Source organism: Myxocyprinus asiaticus, chromosome 40 (genome assembly GCF_019703515.2).
Source record: "Myxocyprinus asiaticus isolate MX2 ecotype Aquarium Trade chromosome 40, UBuf_Myxa_2, whole genome shotgun sequence".
Classification (NCBI taxonomy): Eukaryota; Metazoa; Chordata; class Actinopteri; order Cypriniformes; family Catostomidae; genus Myxocyprinus; species Myxocyprinus asiaticus.
The window spans coordinates 1769302-1793924 of record NC_059383.1 but is presented as its reverse complement, the minus strand read 5'-3'; the positions used below and the strand labels follow the sequence as shown (position 1 = coordinate 1793924).

Sequence of the window (24623 nt, the reverse complement as noted above, 5' to 3'; positions counted from 1 at the left end):
GATGTCGTTTCCATCTAATACACGACAATTACTTGCTTCTGTCACACACAACAGCTTCCTATCATGTTTACACACTCTACTGATTGGTTAGGTTTAGATAAGGGGTTTGGGTAAGGGCATAATATTAATAAGCATGTCCTTAATGCCCCGTGTGCGAAACTCACGCTTACTTCCACATTAGACATTTGTACATGATGAAATCGTACAAATTTATACGAACAAACTTGTACGAAATCATACGAAATAGCCAACTCGTAAAATATGTACGAATTTTCATGAGACTAGATTGTACTGTTTGTTGTGAAAAATAAAAATGACTTCACTAGTTTGTTGTCTGTGAAGTCCATCCTAGTAGACTGAAGTGATGTAGGCAGTGGAGCACAAAACGCCCCTTGCTAGGAGTCATCTCTCAGTAATACATTTGCGGTGGGAGTGGTACATGAGACTGGACACAAAGCTGGATCTGACAGGCTCTGGTAACCTCGGTAAGGGTATCCCAAGGATAAGACAGGAAAGCAAATGGAATAATATTAGCGAAGATGCCATTCACTTCATTGCAAAGCAGTTATAGAAAATGAGAAGTGTTTTTGATTCCTGAATAATTCTAGGAAGGCTATTCCAGAGTTTATCCAAATACAGTTAATCCTGGCTCTGAGACTCATCAGACTTGCTACACTATATTCACCTCTGGATGTAGTTTATACAGAAGCATAAAACTCTTGCAATGTCTCATTACAAAAGACAGTAGAGAAGGTAGAGTAGGCACATTAAAACAGTGATTAAAACTGACTGGAATTACATGTGTACTCAAACGTTTTAAAGCGCTCATTTCCGCCAATCAGAACAGAGTATTCTGATAGACCATTGTATAAAGGATGATAAAAGTTCACTGAGGTACTCAGGAGCTATACCATTTAGAGCTTTATAAGTAGCAGAATTTAATATAAATAAAATTGATCTGAAACCTAACAGGCAGCCAATGTAGTGATGATAAAATTGGGCTGTTATGGTCATATTCTCTTGTTCTAGTAAGCAGTCTAGCTGCTGTAGTTGTTTAGAACTAACAAGCTTGTTATTGAGACTGCAGCACATCAACCTAGTAGTGCATTACAATAATGTAGCCTGGAGGTCATGAACACATGAATTTTCTTTTCTGAATTCGAAACAAAAATCATGTCATAGCTTAGCAATAGGGTTGTCACGATACCAAAATTTCAGTAGTCAGTACTGTAAAAAGGGGGGCCCAAACTATTGGTCCGATGTCGGATTCCAGTAAAATGGCTGAAGGTTTCTGTGTTGTTCTGTCTTTTCTGAGCGCTGAAGCAAAAACACTTATTAATTTGCACTATCAATTGACTCCGTTATAAATTTTATCTGACTCCAATTTTATATTAATCTGACTCCAATTTAAGTTGAACCTCTAATTTAGATTTAAGCTCTAATTGATTTCTGATCATTCTTTGAATTTAATCTTAAGTTATTAATTACTCTGAATCATCCTAACTTTCATTATCCTTTCATTCGGGTCCTGATTGTCACTCAGAGTCATATGCCGGCCGATTAATTACATAGATCTCACGGACACAAAAATCACCAGTTCCATTCATAGTCAGCAGTTGCAGGGTTTACTAATATCATCTGGTTCGGCCTCCTACTGCTTGCTCATAACCAGATGATAGTTTTATTTAGTCACGTTTCATACAACTTGCTAAGACGGTGATAAGCAGTGACTGGTAGTCTTACATGGTTTCCTCCTATTCATAAGCTCCAGTAATGATCATTATCCTGGACATAAGTTTGCGGTAACAAAAGGCGTCCCTCGCATCTACCGGTGATAAATGATTTCGGAGGAATACAGAATAAATCAAAAAGTAACAATTTATTTTCCAGGAATAAGTTACAAAATCAATCAAAGCCAATTTCACACATGATCAGAATATACAAACATTCCTAAAAATAAAAGACATGTCAAAGAAACATACCTGGCAATAGAAAATGACATGCAGTGATAAACGTGGGATATCTGACTACAGACTCCCTGATTCCTTTGCCATCTCTCCTTAAGTACCAAACAATTCTATTGTTATTTCAGATGTGTGTGTTTGATGTTATTCAGGATTTGGTTTACAATTTAGGGGGTTGTAAGTAGACCTTTGACACTTGTAATTGAGTAGATTGTTTGATGTTTACAAAGAATGCACCTAATCTGCATACAGCATATTGTTCCTGTGAGAGATCTGGGAGGGGGGCATGTCCCTGATAGAATACAGTTTTTTACAAAGTTCTTAAATCTTACTTGTGATTTGACTTTGCTGAAAGGGAATGAGACCATTTTACCAGTTGCACTGAGACCTCTTGAATGATACCAAACATGTTTGATCAGAAAACCTTTTACATTACAGAACAGGATGTGTCATAACTTAGTTTTTGGCGACTCTGAAGTGACCTGAGGTGAGCGAGGGAGCAGATGTGAGTGAGATTTGCGTTTTACTAAGTAGGGTGTGTTCTTTGACTTTTACCGGAAGTGACACCTTTTGGGCGTAGACATCCTGGTGCTAGCCTCACAGTTTCTTCCGCTTGGCCCCCGGGGACACTTCCAGAAGAGTCCCTGTGGGGTCATTGTGTCTTAGTTTTTTAATTTTTTTTTATCTCAGTCGCTGAAGTGTGTGCAGTTGCAACGGGCTAAGAGCCAGTGCCGTGTCGGTCGATGTCCATAAGTTTCTGATGAGGCATCTGAAGTAGCAACACTGGAACAGTGTGAATGTGAAGATGAGGGCACTGTCAATTGCACATCCCTGAAATATCCAGTCCCACCATGTGTAGGCATACAGTGCTGTGCGTGTTGATGAACTCGAAAGGATTTGTGCAGTCTTTTTGGCCAGGTTTGTCTCTATCTGTGCCTGGGTGAGGTGATATTCCATCTGCAAGATGATTCTTTGTGTCAAGTCCATTGTGTCCGCCACAGCTTGTGCACTGTGCTCGTAGAACGTGTCATCCCACCAAGGGGAAATTTCAGTGTCCAGTGGTATCCTCCCTAGGATGTTGATCTGACCCTTAGAAAAGTCCTCTATTACCTCCAAGCAAAAGGAGTGATTGGCAGGACACGTCAGTCCTCCATAAGTGAAGGAATTCATCTCACTGATGACACACCACTGAGCATGTGACACCTGGACTGCGTCAGAAAGGCCATGCAATGACTGAACATTTATGAGCTTAGTGTCATTAGGAGAAAAAGGTTGTAAGGTGTTACATGTACAAACAACATAGTTATGAGTTTCATGACAGCAAGTGCGACTGGTAAATAAGGTCTCAGTACCCTTCAAGGTCATGTACCCAGTAAGGTGGTCCCATTTGATGATCTGATCATTCACTACAACACCCATAGAACATGTAGTAGTGGAATTTGGAAATACTTGGTCTGGATGGATTAAAGGAAATATACCACAAAGTCTGTATAACTAGTATTTTTTATGTGTGTGTGAGAGGCAGGACAGATCTTCAGTGGATTAGTACTTTTGGAATCTAGTCCATTATTTTGTTCCATGATGTGTAGTGGTTGAGCCTGGCTAGTTTTACTGTCTGTACCAGGTCAAGATGTCATGAGAGTATGGTGATGAAAGTGTGGGAGATGGGTGGAACCTGTTCTAGAACAATTGGTGTTCCACAATTCGGTTCCAGTATTAAACCGGGAGGCCATATAGCTATTTTTGTTTGTGTAGTGCTGTGAGGTGTAAATGGCCCCTTTAGATTGCCTTCGCACCCAGCTCCCACATGGCCAATCCGTTGTCCTGGCTTGATGCAGGGGGATCAGAAACATTTTAGCATCTGTCCCTCATGAGATTGTAACCTGAAATGGGAACAACCACAGAGAAAACAGTTAATGTTGAACCTTTAAATAATTTGCATTCAGACGTGTTGGTACTTTCTTTATTTTCCTCTGATGGTCACAGCCAAACTGTTACAGACAGCTTTAGTCTCATACTGTATGGTTTGTGCCATCAGGGGGAAGATTCAATTTGCTTTACAAAAACATGTACCATTACAATGTCTAATGCAAATTTAGTTTCAGAGATCAAATTAGATTGAGCATCCTTGGTGAGATCTGAATTACTGCTGATATTTTAGTGCAGTTTGAAGTGTGTAGCACCTTAAGCTGTTCTTGCTGTTGAGCCTGCACAGTCTGCTGTTGTGAGCACTATAGGCCCCAGTTCTGCTGGGGAACTTTCTGAATTCATGAGTATCTTAATCACCCTTCCACTCATTAGTTCAAATGAGCTGATGCCCATAGCTTTATTTTTTTATTGTTCTCAATACAGCTCTGTGGTCAAAGAATCAGTTCACCTCTTTTGGTGATGTGTCATCTGCTTAGCATTTTTTTAAGGGTGCTATTCACACATTTGATCATCTATGATCTCTGTGGTCTGTCAGGTTTGTGAAATTTCTGCCTGATGTTTAGCATTTCACACACACACCTTTCATTGTCTGCACAGTAGAATGGTTCCGCTGATCAGATTTAATTTGAATTGGTACATCTCAGCGAGAGATGATTTGGTTTATTATCACGTGCCACTGTTTTTACAGCATTGATGCACAGCAAAAAATGACCATATACCCTCCCTCTTGGCACTGATAAGCGAACCAATGAAATTCAATTGCAAGAATGTTTCAGGGCCTGTAAAGTTGTTTGGTGTCATAATAAATATACATGTATAGTATATACACTACCGGTCAAAACTTTTGAAACACTTGACTGAAATGTTTCTCATGATCTTAAAAATCTTTTGATCTGAAAGCATATGCTTAAATGTTTGAAATTAGTTTTGTAGACAAAAATAAAATTGTGCCAACATATTAATGTATTTAATTATAAAACTAAAATTTAATAATAATAAAAATTAAAAAAAGTTTTTGAAATTGATGACTTGGACCAAATAATAAAGAAAAGCAGTCAATAAGTGCCCAACATAGATGGGAACTCCTTCAATACTGTTTAAAAAGCATCCCAGGGTGATACCTCAAGAAGTTGGTTGAGAAAATGTCAAGAGTACATGTCTGACAATTCTAGGCAAAGGGTGACTACTTTGAAGATGCTAAAATATAACACAGTTTTGATTTATTTTGGATTTTGTTTAGTCACAACATAATTCCCATAGTTCCATTTATGTTATTCCACAGTTTTGATGACTTTACTATTATTCTAAAATGTAAAAAAAAATAAAATAAAAAATAAAAATAATAATAATAAAAAATGAGTAAGTGTTTCAAAACTTTTGACCGGTAGTGTACATCTGCATGCCATGCATAACCTTTCCCCGTCTGTGGCCATGCTTGACCATTATAATATAATGCATATTATAATGTGATTATAATACTATTATATTATATTAAAAATAGTATAAATTAAAATAATTTTATTACTGGTCTCTGGAGGTTTTCTGGAATGAGATATTTGTCATCTCGCTGCTCTTTTGAGAATACATGCCTTTTGCCCTGTATCAGATGCATGAGCATGTGCATTGTGTGCACAGCAACAGGTCAGGCTGAAAGCCTTTGATGGACATGCTGCTGTTCACACCCAATGAACTGCAGGCACATACTTACATGGGTCAAATTTCTGCTCAAGCTGCAGAGCTTTTGCGATTACAATATGAAATTGAATGCAATTTTCCCATTTTCTTGAGTTAATATGTCACTAGGTGTATTCTCATACAAATCTATTTGAATATGAAAAGGGGGCTGGGCAGAGTCAGATGTAATGCAAGGCGCAAAGAGTGTTCTTGAATTTTAAAGGCCGAATGAAATTCTTCAGTCTTTTTGAAGTTGCTGAAGGTTAATGCTAATTGTGTAAAACTACTGAGAGTTTGGTAATTGTGTAAAATTACTGGTAGTCACATGAAATTTTGTACTCAATATGGTTTAACTGCAGCTATATGGTAAATAGCACAATGTGCCATATCAGAGAAAAACATATCTGAAACTGATGAACAATTTAAAGAGAAACATGATTACAGTTATTTCAAATTTACACAAGATGAAAAGTCTAGAATGCCTGAAGCATTTACAACCTCTAACCTATGTGTTTCTTGTAACACTAACAGCAGAAACAGTCAAGTGTTTTCAGAAATAAACTGCATTAGCTTGTGTACATGCAGTATCACAAACAACTATCATCACTTGTGTTCTATGATAACAACAGTGTTTAGCGCAGTTGCAAATTTAAAAATAGGCTGTTATAGTACTCTTTACTGATTTATAAACTAGTGACATTTCTTTTGTTACCATTTATTTTTTTCATCACATCACCCTGTTTTGCCCAGCCTTGCTTTTCATATGCAAACACATCAACTTGCAATGTTTATATCTCAATCGCTACTTTTTAGTTGTTTACATTTGCTACCCGCTCATTCTTTTGAAATGTTGCGAGTTCGTTGCAGCAAAGTAAATAAACAATAGCGATGGTGTTCATTGATTTTAGAATTAAAGTTACAATTGCAATCCTCCCTTGAATACCAGAATAAAATTTTAGATGATGTTATCTCAAGTTTAAGTTTAATCCTTTGTCGCGTAAACGAAAAAGGAGATCTTTGAACTAAACGGCAAGAGCCTCCATTACCTCCTCATCTACACTGCTGCTAGCATATCCCTGACGATCCATGTTGATGTCTAATTTCTTTAGCCCCACCGGATTTTTACGGTCTCCGGTCTAACAGTGGGTATTCCGACCCATTCTATATATGTGTATAAATGGGGTGCGTCTGTGTTTTCCCTCAACACTTCTAATAGGCAAAAAGAATGGACTTACCACAGCAGCTGGAGACAGAGAAGTAGAAGCTCAAACCTCATGTCCTGTGTGGAATGTCGCGCTGAAAAGACGTCACTCGCTTGCTGGAGATCATGGAGGTTGGTCACCACTTGTAAAAGGCGTTATCCTTTATCCTTGTTATCCTTTCATTCGGGTCCTGATTGTCGCTTAGAGTCATATGCCGGCCGATTAATTGCATAGATCTCACGGACAGAAAATCGCCAGCCCGTTCATAGTCAGCGGTTGCAGGGTTTACTAATATCATCTGGTTTGGCTGCCTACTGCTTGCTCATAACCAGATGATATTTTTATTTAGTCACGTTTCATAAAACTTGCTAAGACGGTGATAAGCAGTGACTGGTAGTCTTACGTGGTTTCCTCCTATTCATAAGCTCCAGTAATGATCATTATCTTGGACATAAGTTTGCGGTAACAAAAGGCGTCCCTCGAATCTACCGGTGATAAATGATTTCGGATGAATACAGAATAAATAAAAAAGTAACAATTTATTTGCCAGGAATAAGTTACAAAATCAATCAAAGCCAATTTCACACATGATCAGAATATACAAACATTCCTAAAAATAAAAGACAAGTCAAAGAAACATACCTGGCAATAGAAAATGACACGCAGCGATAAACGTGGGATATCTGACTACAGACTCCCTGATTCCTTTGCCATCTCTCCTTAAGTACCAAACAATTCTATTGTTATTTCAGATGTGTGTGTTTGATGTTATTCAGGATTTGGTTTACAATTTAGGAGGTTGTAAGTAGACCTTTGACACTTGTAATTGAGTAGATCGTTTGATGTTTACAAAGAATGCACCTAATCTGCATACAGCATATTGTTCCTGTGAGAGATCTGGGAGGGGGGCATGCCCCTGATAGAATACAGTTTTTTACAAAGTTCTTAAATCTTACTTGTAATTTGACTTTGCTGAAATGGAATGAGACCATTTTACCAGTTGCACTGAGACCTCTTGAATGATACCAAACATGTTTGATCAGAAAACCTTTTACATTACAGAACAGGATGTGTCATAACTTAGTTTTTGGCGACTCTAAAGTGACCTGAGGTGAGAGAGGGAGCAGATGTGAGTGAGATTTGCATTTTATGGTCCTTACTCAGTAGGATGTGTTGTCTCAGGTCTTCTTTGACTTTTACCGCCTTTTGGGCGTAGACATCCTGGTGCCAGCCTTAAAGTTTCGATACCAGTGAAATTTCATGGTTCTTGAAACCAATATCGATAACATAGCAAAAATGTGCTACTATTGTAAGGTGGTATTTATAACACTCCTTAGGCTATTTAAAAAGTTACATTTAAATGTTAATAATAAATTATAACAAATGCATGCATTGCATAAGTGTTTTAAAGTAGAGCCCTGCTGAAATCCATTTTATTTTTCACAAATCCTGTTTTTCATCTAATTTTATTATTTCAGAATTCCATTTTTAAAGTTTAAATGAATTTCATCATCAAAATAATGTCTAATCAATTAATTCTTCAAACTTTTAAGAATAATTACTTTTTAACATGCAATTGCATTTATTCAGCACAACAGCACTCTTGCTTGTATATGTACCTCAATTTGTATTAAAATTATTAGTATTATTAATCAATATTATTATTTATTATTACTACAGTGAATATAACATTTTACTATACAGTTGTAATATATTTCTGTCACAATTTCTTCAATTTCAGGTGTCTAGTTTTAATTTTGATGTGAGCTTTTATTTAAGTGTTTTTGACAGAAGTGTCACAAGTCCGGATAAACAATTAGCTACATGGCCCAGTGTGATCATTAAAGCGCAGATGCTGTGCTTTAATTATATTATAGTCTACATGTGCTGCGCACTTCACAGTGAATGAGTGCTTTGCTCTGTCATCTCATACAATACACAGCGCGCATGATTCTGTGGAGTTTGGAGTTAAAGGGATAGTTCACCAAAAAATGAAAATTCTCATCATTTCCCCACCCTCATGCCATCCCAGGTGTGTATGACTTTCTTTCTTCTGCTGAACACATTTGAAGAAAAACAGAAAAATATCTTAGTTCAGTAGGTCGAATCCAGGGTGTGCTGAGTGACTCAGCCAGGTCTCCTAAGCAACAAAATTGGCCCAGTTGCTAGGGAGGGTAGAGTCACATGGGGTAACCTCCTCGTGGTCGCGATTAGTGCTTCTCACTCTCAATGGGGCGCATGATAAGTTGTGTGCGGATCGTGGAGAATAGCATGAGTCTCTGTGGTGCCATGCACAGCGACACTCAAAAAAAAAAAAAAAAAAAAATTAATAAAAAATGTGTGGATTGACTATCTCAGAGGCGGAGGCAACTGAGACTTGTCCTCTGCCACCTGGATTGAGGCGAGTAACCGTGCCACCACGAGGACCTAGTAAGTAGTGGGAAATGGGCATGCCAAATTGGGGAGAAAAGGGCATAAAAAAAAATAAATAAAAAAATAAAAAAAAAGATTGTTCTTAAGAAAAAATATAAGCAGCATTCAAATTCTCAATTTTTTTTCTTAAAAATCATTGTAAATAACATCTTAAAATTAGGATAACATCACAGTTGTCTTAAATCCTAAAAGGTAAGATTTGTTTATGAATTTATGGGGTTGTTTTAAATGTGACACGTTCTATCATGTTGAGTCAGAAGTCATAATGGGCTGATTATGTAGAAATGTGATTTTAGACTAAAACATGTTTTTGACTGTTTTGTGATTTATTTTTATTTTCAGCTTGTAAACCATGTAAATCTTATCACCAAATTCAAATAAACTTTATTTTGAAGCTTCTTTTTTTGTGATTAACATTTTTTATTGATTCATACATTAAACAAAGAAAAGCAAAACATATATACACAGAATCAATATTTAACCCCCACTATTACCCCTCCCCCTCCCAATCCCCAACCCCACCCCCACCCTGACCCTCAACAAACATTCCTGTGGTCACATATGAGTATACACACACACAAAATAAATAAATTATATATATATATAATAATCACACACATTAACAACTACACCTCTCTCTCCACTACCCCTCACCGAGAGCCCTCCAAACATGCCAAATATTTGCCCCATTTCCCCACAAATGAGTCCAAATTCCCCAGTCTTCTAGATGACCCTTCTACGAAAGCCGCCACCCTACCCATCTCCGAGCACCACTCCTGAAATGGGGGCACTCCAGCCGACTACCATCCCCTTAAAACAGTTTGTCTGGCAATCATGACACTGGTTAGGACCCAATTTTTTATGTGTTTATTCCCTATATTGATGACCGCCACATCGCCTAAAGTACTGAGTATGGGGCAAAATGAAATCTGAGTGCCCAATACGTCACACATAAAACTCTGAACCTTCAACCAAAATTCTTGGATCTTAACACACCACCAAAAAACATGGGTTGTGTCTCCATCTTCTGATTGGCATAGCCAGCAGGTAGGTGTCTTTAAGACCAAGCCTATACAATCTAGAGGGGGTCCAACAGAATCGATGTAAAATCTTGAATTGCATAAGGCATTATCTTTAGATGCAGGCTTGACGTTTTTTAGAATCCTAGCCCACACTCCCTCCTCCAATACCAAGTTTAAATCTTTCTCCCATAATCTCTTGAAAGAAGTTAAAGCTCCATCCTCCAGACTCTGAATTAGCAGGGAGCAATACACTGATGCCTCATGACCTTTTCCAAAAGCAGTAATCACCACTCCCAGAGTGTCTGCAGCTTTAGGGGGTTGTATGCTACTCCCAAAAATAGTACAGAGCAGGTGGCGCAGCTGTAAAAAACTGAGATCTGGGAATCCCAAAATGTTGAACCAAATTTTCAAAGGATCTCAACACTCCACTCTCATATAGGTCACCGAGTGTAGTAACCCCCTCATAATGCACTCTGACCAGCAGAAAGAGGATTTATTCATACATAATTTTGGGTTCAGCCATATGCTCGAGGCAACATTGAAAAAAATTTCAGAATTAAACACTCTGGACACTTTTGTCCATACCGAGTTCAAGTGTGAGATAACGGGATGTAACTTAGCTTCTCCGATTAATTTGATAGAAAGGCTCTGCAGTGGCGAAATAGGGGCAAGAACTTCCTGTTCTATACAGAACCAGGGAGGGGCTCTCTCAGGTGGAAGCGACCAATGAGCCAAATGTCTGAGACCGAATGCATAATAATAAAATAAAATCTTGGGTAGGCCTAGTCCACCTTTGTCAATCGGCCTATGTAACTTATTGAAATGTAATATAGGACGCTTACCATTCCAAATGAAAGACTTTGCTATGCTATCAGATTGCTTGAAATAAGAGAGGGGGACATCTACAGGGAGAGACTGCAGTAAGTAATTGAATTTTGGAATTCAATTTATTTGAATAACATTAACTTTCCCAATCATAGATAAATGTAATGAAGCCCACCTGCCCACATCGCTCGAAAACCGTTTTATTAAGGGATCAAAATTAACTCTGACTAAATCAGACAAATTTGCTGGGAATAAAATCCCCAAACACTTAATGCCCTGTTTGGGCCACTGGAAAGCACCCGGCTGGAAAGCTGTTTCTGGGCAGTACGCTGTCAGAGCCAAAGCTTCGGATTTAGACCAATTGACTATATCCTGAAAACTTAGAAAAGGAATTAATAATTCTGTGGAGGCAAGGCATAGATCTACTGGGGTCAGAGACAAATAATAAAATATCATCTGCGTAAAGCAAGAGTTTATGCGCCATACCTCCTGCCACCACCCCTGGAAAATCATCCTCCTTTCTTGTCGTGGTTGCTAATGGTTCCAGGGCAAGACAGAACAATAATGGGGAAAGAGGGCAACCCTGCCGGGTGCCCCTATCCAGAATAAAATAATCTGAAATTAGTCCATTTGTTTGTACCGCCGCTACTGGGTGTCTATAAAGTAACTTAATCCATCCATTAGTACTCCCGAACCCGTACATTTCCAAAACCTTAAAAAGATAATCCCATTCTACCATATCAAATGCCTTTTCGGCGTCAAGTGAGATGGCAGCGACCGGAGATTGTTCATTCGCTACTGACCACATGATATTGATGAGACGCCTAATGTTATCAGAAGAGCTACGGCCCCGAATAAACCCCACCTGATCTATATGTATAAGAGATGTCATAACTTTACTTAATCGATTAGCCAGAATTTTTGACAACATTTTTACATCTAACTGGATCAGGGAAATTGGACGGTAACTTTTACACTCGCTTGGATCTTTGTCCTTTTTAAGAATCAGACTGATCCGGGCTTGTGTCATGGTTGGCTCAGTCGTCAGTTTAGGGAGATCTAATGGTTCCACAAAGTTTCTAATATCTTCATCAGTAGACGAACACGTAGTTTGATCTATAGAGATCAAAGTAGAATTCTTTAAAAGCATTATTAATATCAATGGCCAAGGTAAATATTTCACCACCAGCAGATTTCACTGAGGGAATGGTAGAAAAAGACTCTCTCTGCTTTATATATCTAGCCAAAAGTTTTCCTGCTTTGTCACCCGACTCAAAGTATGACTGTCTTGCCCTGAATAACCAAAACTCCACTTTCCGCGACAAAATAGTATTATATCCGTATTTCAATCGAGTCAATTCTCTGAGGCCATCGGATGACAAATGGTGCTTCAGCTCTGCTTCGGCATTTTTAATATTTCCTTCCAACACCACGAGTTCTCGTGCTTTGGATTTTTTGATGAATGAGGTATACTGTATGATTCGACCCCTAAGAACCGCCTTAAGTGCCTCCCAAGCCACGCCCACAGTGGATACTGAGGACCAATTGGTCTCCATATAAACACTGATTTCAGCCTTTGGCATTTGTTGGAAATCAGGATTTCCACATTAAGGCGCCAACTATATGATTTCTTTTTCTCCGTATGTGGCACCACCTCTAAACTCACCAGGGCGTGATCTGAGACTAAAATGTTTCCAATTGAGCAATCCACAACAAATAAAATGAGGGACTTGGATATAAAAAAAAAAGAAAAAACTATTCTAGAATAAATTTTATGGACTGATGAAAAAAAATGTATAGTCCCTACCAGATGGGTTCAAAAGTCTCCAAATATCTGTAAGACCAATATTTTTACACATCCTGTGAAGCGTCAAGGTTGCTCTAGGGCCCCCTTACACACTTTTGCTTCATCAAGGACTGAATCCATCAAAAGATTAAAGTCTCCTCCCAATATTATTGAGGGGTGCCAGCGGTTTGCAACATCCCTTCAAGATCTATAAAAAAGCCCTGATCATCAGCGTTAGGCGCATAAATATTAGCCAAAATCAACCTTTGCCCTTGAATTTCAGCTAAAACAATAATGACTCTTCCTAATTTATCTTTAATCTGAATTGTAAATGTTTATTTAACAATATAATGACTCCCTTGCTCTTACTTGAGCCAACACTAAAGAAAGCATGTCCACCCCATATCTTACCAAATTTTTCAGCTTCCTGCGGGGAGAGATGTGTTTCTTGAAGAAACACTATATCATATTTCTTACATTTAAGAAAAGTAATAACTTCCTTCTTTTTATGGGGTGCCCCAACCCATTTACATTCCATGTGGAGAGAGATAGTACACTCATATTAACAACTGACATATTGATATAATAAAAAAAAAAAAAAAAAAACTGTGTGTCAAAAACAAAATTATACAGACCACATTCCCCATTAGTGAAACAATCAACCCCCGAACTTCCCCCCGAACAAAACAAACAGAAAAACGTGCACATTAACCCCGCGCATGAAAGCGCCAACCAGCGACAATCTCTCTAAACTCAAAAGGTCCATGAACGCCCATGAGCCCCCACGACAACTTTGCCATCGGATTGCTAAATTTTGCCTCACAAATTTGTGAAGCAAAATTACATAACAGAAAATACTTTGTAAAATAACCCCCAGTCAACAGGAAGAATGAACACACAACATGTAGATTAATTCACAGAATTGTTTTAAAGGTGTGATCCTCCACAAAACAAATTTCAGCTGATATAAAACCATTCAGTTTCACGGATAGACAAACAAATGTTCAGTGAGCCAGCTGGTATGAATTCAGCAGATGACGTAATCATTCCAGTGCCCCGTAAATGGCACAAGTTCCAGCCGCTAGGCGGAGCCAACACAAAAAGAAACAAAACCGACATCCCGGTTCCCCGGATGGTCAAGTCAATTCACTCGGAGGCCGCATAAAAGTATATACCGTGACTTACTCCGTCAATTTTATAAAAGACATCCTTTGTGTGAGCATGTAGATATTTTGCAGTCATCCGTAGTGTCCACTCTCAAACTGGCCGGGAACTTCAATGCAAAAGTAATCTTTCATCAATGCAAAAACAAGGAAAGTGTTATTCACAAAACAAACTCCAGCCGCTAGGCGGAGCCAACGCAAAAAGAAACCAAAATGACTCCCATCTTCCTCAAAAGCCAGAGTAAGTACAGCGAGTCAGACCCACTCATATGAGAAACATCCAATGGTTTACTCACCCATTGATTCAATAAAAGACATTGCCTGATTGGGACTTTACGATCGTTCTTCGTAAATATTCTCCGTTTGGCCGGAAACATTAGAGCAAACGAGATCTTTCGCCGATGTAAGAGTTTCTTGCATTCCTTGAACCGATCGCGCTTCTCTCTTATCGAACTCGCAAAGTCCGGGAACAAGAAAATATTATGATTCCTCCAAGAAAGCTTCCCTTTGCTCCTCGCCTGGCGCAACACGAGATCTTTATCGGATGACCTCAGAAATTTGGCCAGGATAGATCGGGGCCTTTCTCCCTCAGCAGATCTGTGAGCCGGCACTCTGTGAGCTCGCTCGATTTCCAGCTTGTGGCCTGTTATGTCGAGCAGACCCAGGAAAAGCTTGCCATGTTTTACCTCAAAGAGCAAATGTGTAACTGGGTGTATCGAATTTCACCAAATTATAACATGAGAATAATAAAAAATTTAGCAAAGTGCGCAGAGCTCGTCGTTCACACGTCTGCTTCTTGCATGGCGTCCCATGACCCATGTAAGTGTCTTTTAATGTCTCCAGAGCCCGATGATTTTGAATTCTTTGACATATTGTCCTCCTAGTACAGTTATGGAACAGAGTGTATCAAATCTCACTGGTTTATGTCATTAAAAGTGTTAAAATTAGCAAAGTGTGCAGAGCTTACCGTTCACATTGCGTTACGTGACTCTAATAGCAATTCTTTAACATTTTGACATGAACTTTTCATGTTTACTTCCAGCCATGACCTGATAATACTATATAAGTTTGGTGATAGTGCCACATATTGGTCACAATTTACAAGCAATTTTATTTTTGTTTCAAGTAATTCTACATTTGGCTTTTAAACCACCTTGATAATACCATCTCTGGTGATAATTTTAGGCAAGATTATTGCCATTGTTGCCACTGGTGTGCTTGGTCCCATAATTGCTGCTTCCAGTTACATTTATATTTTATTATAATTTTGTTGATTACTGCTGCAATTCACATTTAAGTCCTGCTTTAGTGTAAACTGCAGTTATGTGTGAAGTAGGGATGTTAATGATTAATCGATAATCGATCAATCACCATAAATAATTGGATAGATTAAGCTTATCGATTGTTGATTAATTTCAGGACAAATGTGTTTGGTAATCATGCCAACAGACAAGGCTGTCTATACAGCCACCCTCCGCTTGTGTGCTGCATGTCACGTCTTATCCGCATCACAGAAGAAGAACCGCACAGACGAACAGATCAGAAATGCACAGATCAGCTCAATGTAAACAGTGTTGGAGAGTTTCTCTATAAATGAACATGAATGTTTTCTGCACACACCATGATAGTGTGTTAAAGTCCAACATGACAAGCACTGTTGATCTGCTAGTCTCCTTGTTTCATCCCAACATACAATTACGTCTGTGAAAAGGGAAAGCACAAAGGCACATTCAGCTGACATCTCTCCAGCACCAGAGAAACGGTATGCTATGTTAGCTACTGTGTTTATGCCGCGTTATTATTTGACTTAATTTCAAATAAACAAATAAGTCCAAAGGTCCAAAATATCCCACGATCCACAACATGAATTTTTATTGAACTCAAATACATGATGTATACAAGTAATATTCTTGTATACAAGTTATTATTAACAGTAATTCATTAACAGTAATTAAACAATTCACAAATTTGTACTTAACATTACCTAGATGTATTAAAATTCACTGAGCATATTCTATTAACCTATATTTTCTATTCACTTTTTACATTTATTTTTTATTTTTTTATTATTATCTCTGTCTTGTTGCTGTATTGTTTGTGCATTGGAAGCTTCTGTCACCAAGACAAATTCCTTGTACGTGTAAGCATACTTGGCAATAAAGCACATTCTGATTCTGAACTAAGAATATTTTAAGAGTACAATGACAATACCTGCTTTTTTAAAATATATTTTTATTTTTAAAATTCCAAAATGTATTTTTCATTCCAAATTCCCAATGTGCTCTAAGTCCTCATGGTGGCGTATTGACTCGCCTCAATCCGAGTGGCAGAGGACGTATCTCAGTTGCCTCCGCGTCTGAGACTGTCAATCCGCGCATCTTATCACGTGGCTTGTTGAACGCGTGGAGGCTTCACGCTATTCTCCGCGGCATCCACGCACAACTCACCACGCACCCCACTGAGAGCAAACCACATTATAGCGAACATGAGGAGGTTAACCCAATATGACACTACCCTCTGCAACTGGGCCAATTTGGTTGCTTAGGAGACCTGACTGGAGTCACTCAGCACGCCCTGGATTCGAACTCGCGACTCCAGGGGGTGGTAGTCAGCGTCTTTACTCGCTGAGCTACCCAGGCCCCCTTTTTAAAAAAAGTTTATTAAGTAAAATGATATTCAAACAGTAGGCTGCATGCACATATTATTTGGAGTCCTCCACATGCTTTTTTCAGTATTAACATAAACGATTAACAGATTATTCATTTTCACGGCAATAGATTATGAAAATGTCTGAAAATTGAAAAGTGCGAAGTGCATGGGTATGTGGTGCAGTGACACAGCAGTAGCACAGGTCTGGTTTTGATGTGAAGCACAGCTTTATTGACTGCACTGGTTGAACACAGCCGAGCGCTGGCAATGATTAAGGCATCACAAACAGCATGCACATACAGTCACATGAACATTATATTGCTCTAAACGACTGCTTAACATGGAAAATGTACAAAAAAAAAAAAAAAAAAAAACGTTTTTTTGCCTGATGAAAAATACTTGTCTTTTTTTAAACTCCTATAAAGATTTCCAATACAAGAAAATAAATATAGCTAAACAAAAGCCTAAAATAATTTAAAATAGCTCTTCTTTTTTCTGTTCAATAGTTCTCTCTGCTATTAACAAATGGCACAACATTCTTTGAAACAAAGAATATATAAAGAGAAACTCCTGCAACATTCATGTGATCATATCGTGATGATTCTACATCCACTCCTGACCCTGATCTCCTTCGAGAAAACAAAAACACCAGAGTGCTCGTGACAGGGACCTGATATTGAATATTAAACAGGCAGGAGAGAGAATGGACCCAGACCCACTTTCATATGACAACAAAAGCATGTTTGAGCAGGTAAAGATCTTTCCTGACGAGCTTCTACAGCAGTTCAGGAGCTCAGCACACAAGTAAACCGAGCTTCTGTCCCAGCGGATTAAAGTTCATTGAGATTTATTGAGAGATTTGAGTGAATCTCACAAAAAACATCAAGAAACATTCAGGTCATATTTGACCCCACTTTTGTTTCTAACTGTATTATAAGCATTACTCTAATGAGAATTTGGGAGGATGTGTTTAACTGTCATGAAAATAATGTATTAATGCAAAAAATATTTTTTAAAGATAGGCTTCATTTTCTTTCTGCACTATATATATATATTAGGGCTGTCAATTTAACACGTTAATTCAGTGTGATTAATTATATAAAAAATAACGTGTTAAAAAAATGAACGCAAATAATCATGTCCCCGGACCGTGATAAGGAACATTCCTTCCATCTGATCAATTCAAGCTTGAATTTGGGGGCAGTAAGCGAAACTTCATCTGTTTGGACAACATGGTTATACAGAGAACAAACCACACTCACTGACAGCAGACAAAACAAGATGAAAACACGTTCTTGCGTTCAAACACAGCTTGATGGAGCGCAAATACGAACGCAGGGATCTCAAGAAGTGTTTTCCTAAGCTTCAAACTATGTTTAACTTGACACAGCGACCAACAAATGGTATGTTTATGACGCGACGCAAACGAGACGCTCCAAAAGTGTCTGACGCAGGTGTGCATTTTTGCATCCTTAGAAAAGCCCTCATAATAAATCTATCTCGGACTGACTGACAAATTCAATTGCAAAATGGATTGTGTGAACTGTAGGTCAATGATAGGCGATGACATAAGTTCAATAATATGGAAATAAACAAAATATTGCATACTAAAGCCACTTTTTGAATTGTTCTGTTTGTTAACATTATTTAATGCATTAGGTATCATGAACAAACAATATATTGTTTACAGCATTCATTAATCTTTGTTAATATTAGTTAATAAAAATACAATTGTTGATTGTAAGTTCATGTTAGTTCATAATGCATTTACTAAATGTTAACAAACACAACTTTTGATTTGAGAAATGTATTAGTATATGCTGAAATTAACATTAAGATTAATAAAAGCTGCAAAAGTATTGTGCATTGTTAGTTCATGTTGACTAATGTTATTAATTAATGTTAACAAATGGAACCTTATTGTAAAGTGTTACCATCTTTTGTAATGCTTTACTCATGTGCCACAATGATGTAATGTATTTTAATTATCTATATTATTATTTTTTATAATGATTTAAATATAACTATTTATAAGTATTTAATCATTATTTATTGAATTATTGTTATTTGAGGGGCTTTCTAAGCAAATATTTATATATACGATCAATTGCGATTAATTTATTGGCATACCGTGTAATTAATTCAAAAAAATGTTTTCATCAATTGACAGCCCTAATATATATATACATATACACACATACACACACACACACACACATATTACCGTGCAAATTGACTTTTTGCTGTTTACTGCATTTAAATTGTCATGCAGTCTGACAAATGAATTTTTTTTAAAAGTAAGAATATTCCATGTAGTCTATCAGTAATTATAAAAGCAGCATGCATAATAATTATATCAGTCGGAAAAATGTTGGTTAAAATATATATCTTTTTTTCTTTTCAGTGTGGGGTGAAATATGACCCAGAAATTGTAATTATGGAATGAAAAATCAACTCCAGCAGAGGAATGAATCGCCGTCACTGACCTCATTTGACCAAAGAAGGTATAAATAAACATCTCCTCGCAAGCTTGAGCCCATGCTGCGGTTTTAACACAGTGCTCAAACCCACAGAAAAGATCTCCATGATATTCTGCCTCTCTACATTCCGGGAAAAACTAAAAGTGGAGATCAAAAAACTAACAATGCACTAGTTAGCCTTTGTGTTTGGAGCTGTTAGCGCTCTATACAAATACATGTGTTAACAAAGAGACTTTGTTATGTTACTCTATTCCGGTACAGCAGGGGTTTGAGGGTTTGTGGGTAGAAACACATTACTTGACAAAAGCTGAACATGTACAGTGGTCAAGCAGTAATCTGAGTATAAGTTTTAGTTTTGGTACACAAACGGCAACTAGGCATGAGAAAGCAGCATGAACCCTTGCAAATGGGTTTAAACTAGATCACTAAAGGCACAGTATCCATGTCTGCGTTTGGTGCATACTGAAGCGTCTATGATGAGTCCTTATTGAAGCAGCTACCATACATGAGATATGTACAGAGTGTTTGTCTGATGACTGTATAATTCAGACAGAGTGAATGAAGAGTCCGAGTGCCGCTTGATTCGGCTGGATGAGTGAAGAAATTTAAAGGGATAGTTCAGCCAAAAAAGACAATTCTGTCATCATTTACTCACCCTTATGTTGCTCCAAACCTCTATGACTTTTTCTTATGCTATACACAAAAGAAGATGTTTAGCAGAATGTTCACACTGCTCTTTCCATCCAATGAAAGCATACAAAAAGCACCGTAGGCTTTAGTCTGGGTAGACTTGGGTGTATTTGATTTGCTGCAAATGAAAACAAGGCTATTCACTGGGTTAAGGTACTCTCTTAAGGTTTAATGCCACTGGGGGCCTGGGTAGCTCAGTAGTAAAGACGCTGGCTATCACCCCTGGAGTTCGCTAGTTCGAATCCCAGGGCGTGCTGAGTGACTCCAGCCAGGTCTCCTAAGCAACCAAATTGGCCCAGCTGCTAGGGAGGGTAGAGTCACACGGGATAACCTCCTCATGGTCGCTATAATGTGGTTCGTTCTTGGTGGGGCACGTGGTGAGTTGAGCATGGTTGCCGCGGTGGATGCCGTGAAGCCTCCACACGCGCTATGTCTCCGTGGCAACGTGCTCAACAAGCCACGTGATAAGATGAGTGGGTTGACGGTCTCAGACGCGGAGGCAGCTGGGATTTGTCCTCCGCCACCCGGACTGAGGCGAATAACTACGTGACCACTAGGACTTAAAAGTACATTGGGAATGGGGCATTCCAAATTGGGAAAAAAGGGGGAAAAAAATCCCCCAATTTTTTTTTTTTTTCTATTAAATTTAATAATCGTCTAATTTTCATCACCCATGTTGTCCGAAGTTTTTTTGGAAAGACATACTTCCAATGTTGTGCCTGCAACAATCAACAAAAAGGTACACAACAGTGGAACTCATTGTACAGTCTGTACGTCTATCACTCACAGTCTTGTTTTCATTCACGTCAAAACAAATGTAGCATCTCCCCTGACTAAGGTCCATAAGGCTTCCTCTCAAGTCATGCAATAGATTTGCGTGAGGAACAGTCTGAGTTTTAAATCAATGTTTAATATTTCAATGAAAATCTTGCCCTCACCCACAAGCTCTCAAATCTCATTCTCAACTTGGCACCTTTGTGTTTTATGCAAGATGTTATTTGCTGACATTTGACAATTAATGTGACAAAATTAGAATATCACAAAAACAATTTGCCAAGTCATGTCAAGTTTGAATATGCGCAAATTAATTTTGAGAGCTGCAGTGCAGAGGAAAACAATTAATGTTTTTGTCTGTTTCTCACAAAATGTGATTGTATGGCTTCAGAAGACACAAATCTTATGGACTACTTTTATGATACTTGTATGGTGCTCTTTTTCTCTTTTGGAGCTTGACAGCCGCTAGTTGCCTTTTACTTTCATTTCCTCTTGTGTTCCACTGAAGAAAGTCATACTGTTTGGAACGACAAAATGACCATAATGTTTGGGTGAACTAACCTTTCCGTGTGTATAAAGGTTGACACTACATCAAATAAGTTACATATCAGTTGCTTGTGCCTAAAAAACAGAACATTTATGAAAATAAAGACATCACTGAACCTCTGATGAAAAACAACCGATTGATGATGCATCCAGGAGTGTTTACAGTACATCCACTGCACAACATATGCTCACTTCATATTCTTTGGCATCATCAAAAACAAAAATAGAAAATCAAACCCACCTTTGTCATTGTACTGAGACAAAGCCACTCAGTAGCCGTGAAAATAAACATTTGCTAAAGAAACACTGTCTGTGAATGTATACGTTTGACTTACATATGATTTGCATCTCTTCTACTCTGTAACCCTGAGATAAACACTATGGGTTGATTCATTACACCAGCCAGATATTAATTAGCAAAGACTAACAATACTTTGGAATTGTAAAATTCAACAAAGAATTAATTGAAGCTGGTTTATGGTCTCTTGGGATCTGGGGTCCATAAATGGCAAAAGCTGTATTTCTATAAGGTTTCCTAGGCACTGCATTAAACCCCTACACTTTAAATGAGCTTTTTGACCTAGCAGATGCTCATTTCTGATTGCCATCGATGTATTGAATAAGTTAAACAAGCTGATTGTGACCTTGATCTGGGGAGCTACAGAAGGCACGCTGACTTTACTGGAGAACGTAAATGATTCTTTCTGAACCAAAGCCAGTGGAACCAAATCGGTTCAATTCACACCGCAGCTGATTGTGAACCAAATCTGATTTCTCTCCCTCATGTGTCACACAGATCTGGTTTTTGAATGACAGTGTGACATTTTCAATTAAGATCTGGTCACTTTCATATGCAGAAATAAATGTGATATGTATCAGATTTTTTGCAGTGTCAGTGCAAACAGTTCATGTGATTTTTACGTCAATCTAATATAATATTTGTCATAATGGTGCACTTCATTTACTCTTGGCATGAAGATGATGTAGGAAAGCAAAAGGCTTTGTTCACAGGCATAAAAATATCTTCTCTTTTTTAGCATATTCGACTCAAATCTGTTTAGTTGTTTTCAGTGTGAACAGAAAGCTCAGAGAATCCAGTTTCTACAAACTCGATCCAAAACTCATGCGTATGTGCTTTGAAATATGATGAAATCACATTTTTTGAATGTCTCAGTCTGAATGGTCAGATCGGATATCAAGTGGGGTTTTTTTTGTCATTCGGGAGATGACGCCTATAAAACATCATATGAAGTATGCAGTAAAGTCTAGAGCTGACTCAGTGCACTCATTTTTGCTCATAGTGAATAATATTTGATGTATTCTATATTCAAATATAATAAAAGTCCTATTTTAGTAGTATTACATTATTTATCCTCTCACAAACAGCCAGTATGTGCTGCGGTGGTGGCGAGAAGGGGTCCCGTTCATTGGATTAGAACGTGCTTCCATGGTGGTCTAATTTGGCCTCATATCTGTCACAGCGGTTGTGCTTTAGAAATTAAAAAAGTGTTGGATGGTCTTTCAAATCTACCAAAAGCAGTTGCGGGACAATCAGGTCTTAATAGAGCAGAGTCAATCACAATGATGGTGATCCGTGTGATTTCATAATTTATGCCAAATCCTGAGTTTGCCCTGTTCCACTGATTCTATCTGAAATCTAAAGAAGCCCAAATCTCCCATAATCTTTGGGAAACGGGGTATTTAAACTCTACAAACAACACTTTTTGGTCATTTTCAGCTCAATTTCAATGAAGTGATCATCTAACGCCGCTCTATTACAGATTGCTAAACGAACCTTGGAGCGTTTGTTTGTAAACAGTAGTTCCATCCATAAAGATGGTGAAGGTCTCATAATTATTCCACGTGCAATTTGACGCCGGTCTTTACGCATAAACTGCTCTCTCCATTTGTTTACCTCTGATGAAGTGTACAACAGAGTCTGTCAGAGTAGCAAATGGGTCGCTTAAGGAGTGTGTTTCAATCAGAATTGCACACTTTGGTTTGCGGTGCGAATGAAGCCTTAAAGGGCTGCACACTTGCAGTGGTCTGGTATGTATTGGGCTGGAGTGTACACTTGGCACTGGTATGTCTAGTCTAGTCTAGTCTCCATCAATGCAAATGAAGCAGTGCGCATGACGGGTATGTGTGCTACATTCCCCCATCACTATGTGTGCTTTTAAAGATGCATCATATTTTCTCTGTACATCATTTTAAAATGAGTCACTTTCTCTGCAGACAAACATAATCATTGAAAAGCAGACTGTCATAATGCCCACATCATCAGCCCTATTCCAGGACAGATCCTATTGCTTCACGAGGGGACACATCCCATAGAGTGTTCATTTCCACAAACCGAGCATCGTTTTGTTTTGTCAAGCGCAAATGGTTACGGTTGCATAAATGTAGGCAACTGACTTACAAACTATAAGAGCAAAACAATTTCACAAGCTATTTCAGTTGATGTATATAGAAAACTGCATGTCCTATTGATGAAGTACATACTATAGCAACGGTACCACGGCATCCAAAAACAATGCCAGCACTGTGTGCGTTTTGATTGAGTTTTAGGAGGCCAGTACGCTTTGCCAAACTACGTCCTCATTCCCTGCATGCAGCTGGGGCAAGCGCAACTTTCGGCTATTGGAGAGCAAATCTGAGTCACTGTGTTCCACATCTGAGAAATATCCGTCCGTTTCAGTGTCCAGTGCAGACCTGATGTTCCCAGTGCGGTTCTGTGGTGAGACCACCGTCATGTGACTTTTAAAGCCTGACTTGCCCTGTCTCGGCAGACGCACACGCAATGCCGCCCGCGAGCTCTTACCGATGTCTGCGTAGGGGCTTGAGGATGCAGCCCCGGTGCTCACAGCGGCATCCCAAGAGCCACGATCCTCAGAAATGTGGCAAGAGTCCATTTTGGAGCAGGGAGGCTGCAGAGGGTCATGTTTGCCCTGGCCGCTGCGTGCGTGACGGTGGCGGTGACGCAATCGCTCTCCTCGCCGGCCCTCAGCTGGAATCTTGTCTTTAATGGTGGTCTGTGGAAGCGAGATGGTCTTCCTGCGGCCCCTCGCCCTGCGGCCCAGTTGTGGTGTTTTCCAGGTGGATTTAATGGAGTGGTCCATCATGAGGCTGAGCAGGTTCTCCTCACCTTGCAGCAGCTGGTCTGACAGCAGGCTGGATGACGGGTCGGTGGTCTCTCCTGACCAGCGGCTCAACATGTTGTCAGCGCTGATGTGGACAGACTGAGCCAGCCAGCTGTCAAACAGGGAACCGTCCAGAGGGAATGATTTGGAGAAACCTGTGGAAGAGACAGTGGACACTGTGGATATACTGTACATTCAGGAAGGAACATCCATTTTCAATACGGAACTGAACCTACAGTGGAATGTCTACTTCAAACTTTTGTTATACCAGTTTTCTTGCACCTCTGTTCAGCAGTCGGTAAAATTTGTGAGCTTGCAGTCTGAATTGAATGTGATGGGATAAAAA

General features: G+C 38.8%; 2 protein-coding genes across 3 annotated transcripts in view; both read right to left on the bottom strand.

Moving 5' to 3' along the window:
• Positions 1 to 1860: 1860 nt before the first annotated feature.
• On the bottom strand, positions 1861 to 6909 carry LOC127430692 (uncharacterized). Its single transcript, XM_051680662.1, has 2 exons — positions 6803 to 6909; positions 1861 to 3847 (listed from the first exon to the last, which is right to left on the bottom strand). Exon 2 carries the CDS (start codon positions 3381 to 3383, stop codon positions 2646 to 2648), a length of 738 nt encoding a protein of 245 aa, XP_051536622.1. The 5' UTR covers positions 3384 to 3847; positions 6803 to 6909; the 3' UTR covers positions 1861 to 2645.
• Positions 6910 to 9742: 2833 nt separating this feature from the next.
• LOC127430650 (protein Jade-1-like) overlaps positions 9743 to 24623 on the bottom strand; it is a 110293-nt gene continuing 95412 nt past the window's right edge. The window contains exon 12 of one of the 2 annotated variants that reach the window (XM_051680576.1): positions 9743 to 24432. In XM_051680576.1, coding sequence (XP_051536536.1) covers positions 23702 to 24432 — 731 coding nt within the window. In that variant the 3' untranslated portion in view covers positions 9743 to 23701. The remainder of the gene's footprint in view (positions 24433 to 24623) is intronic. The other variant, XR_007895465.1, reaches the window with a different exon arrangement.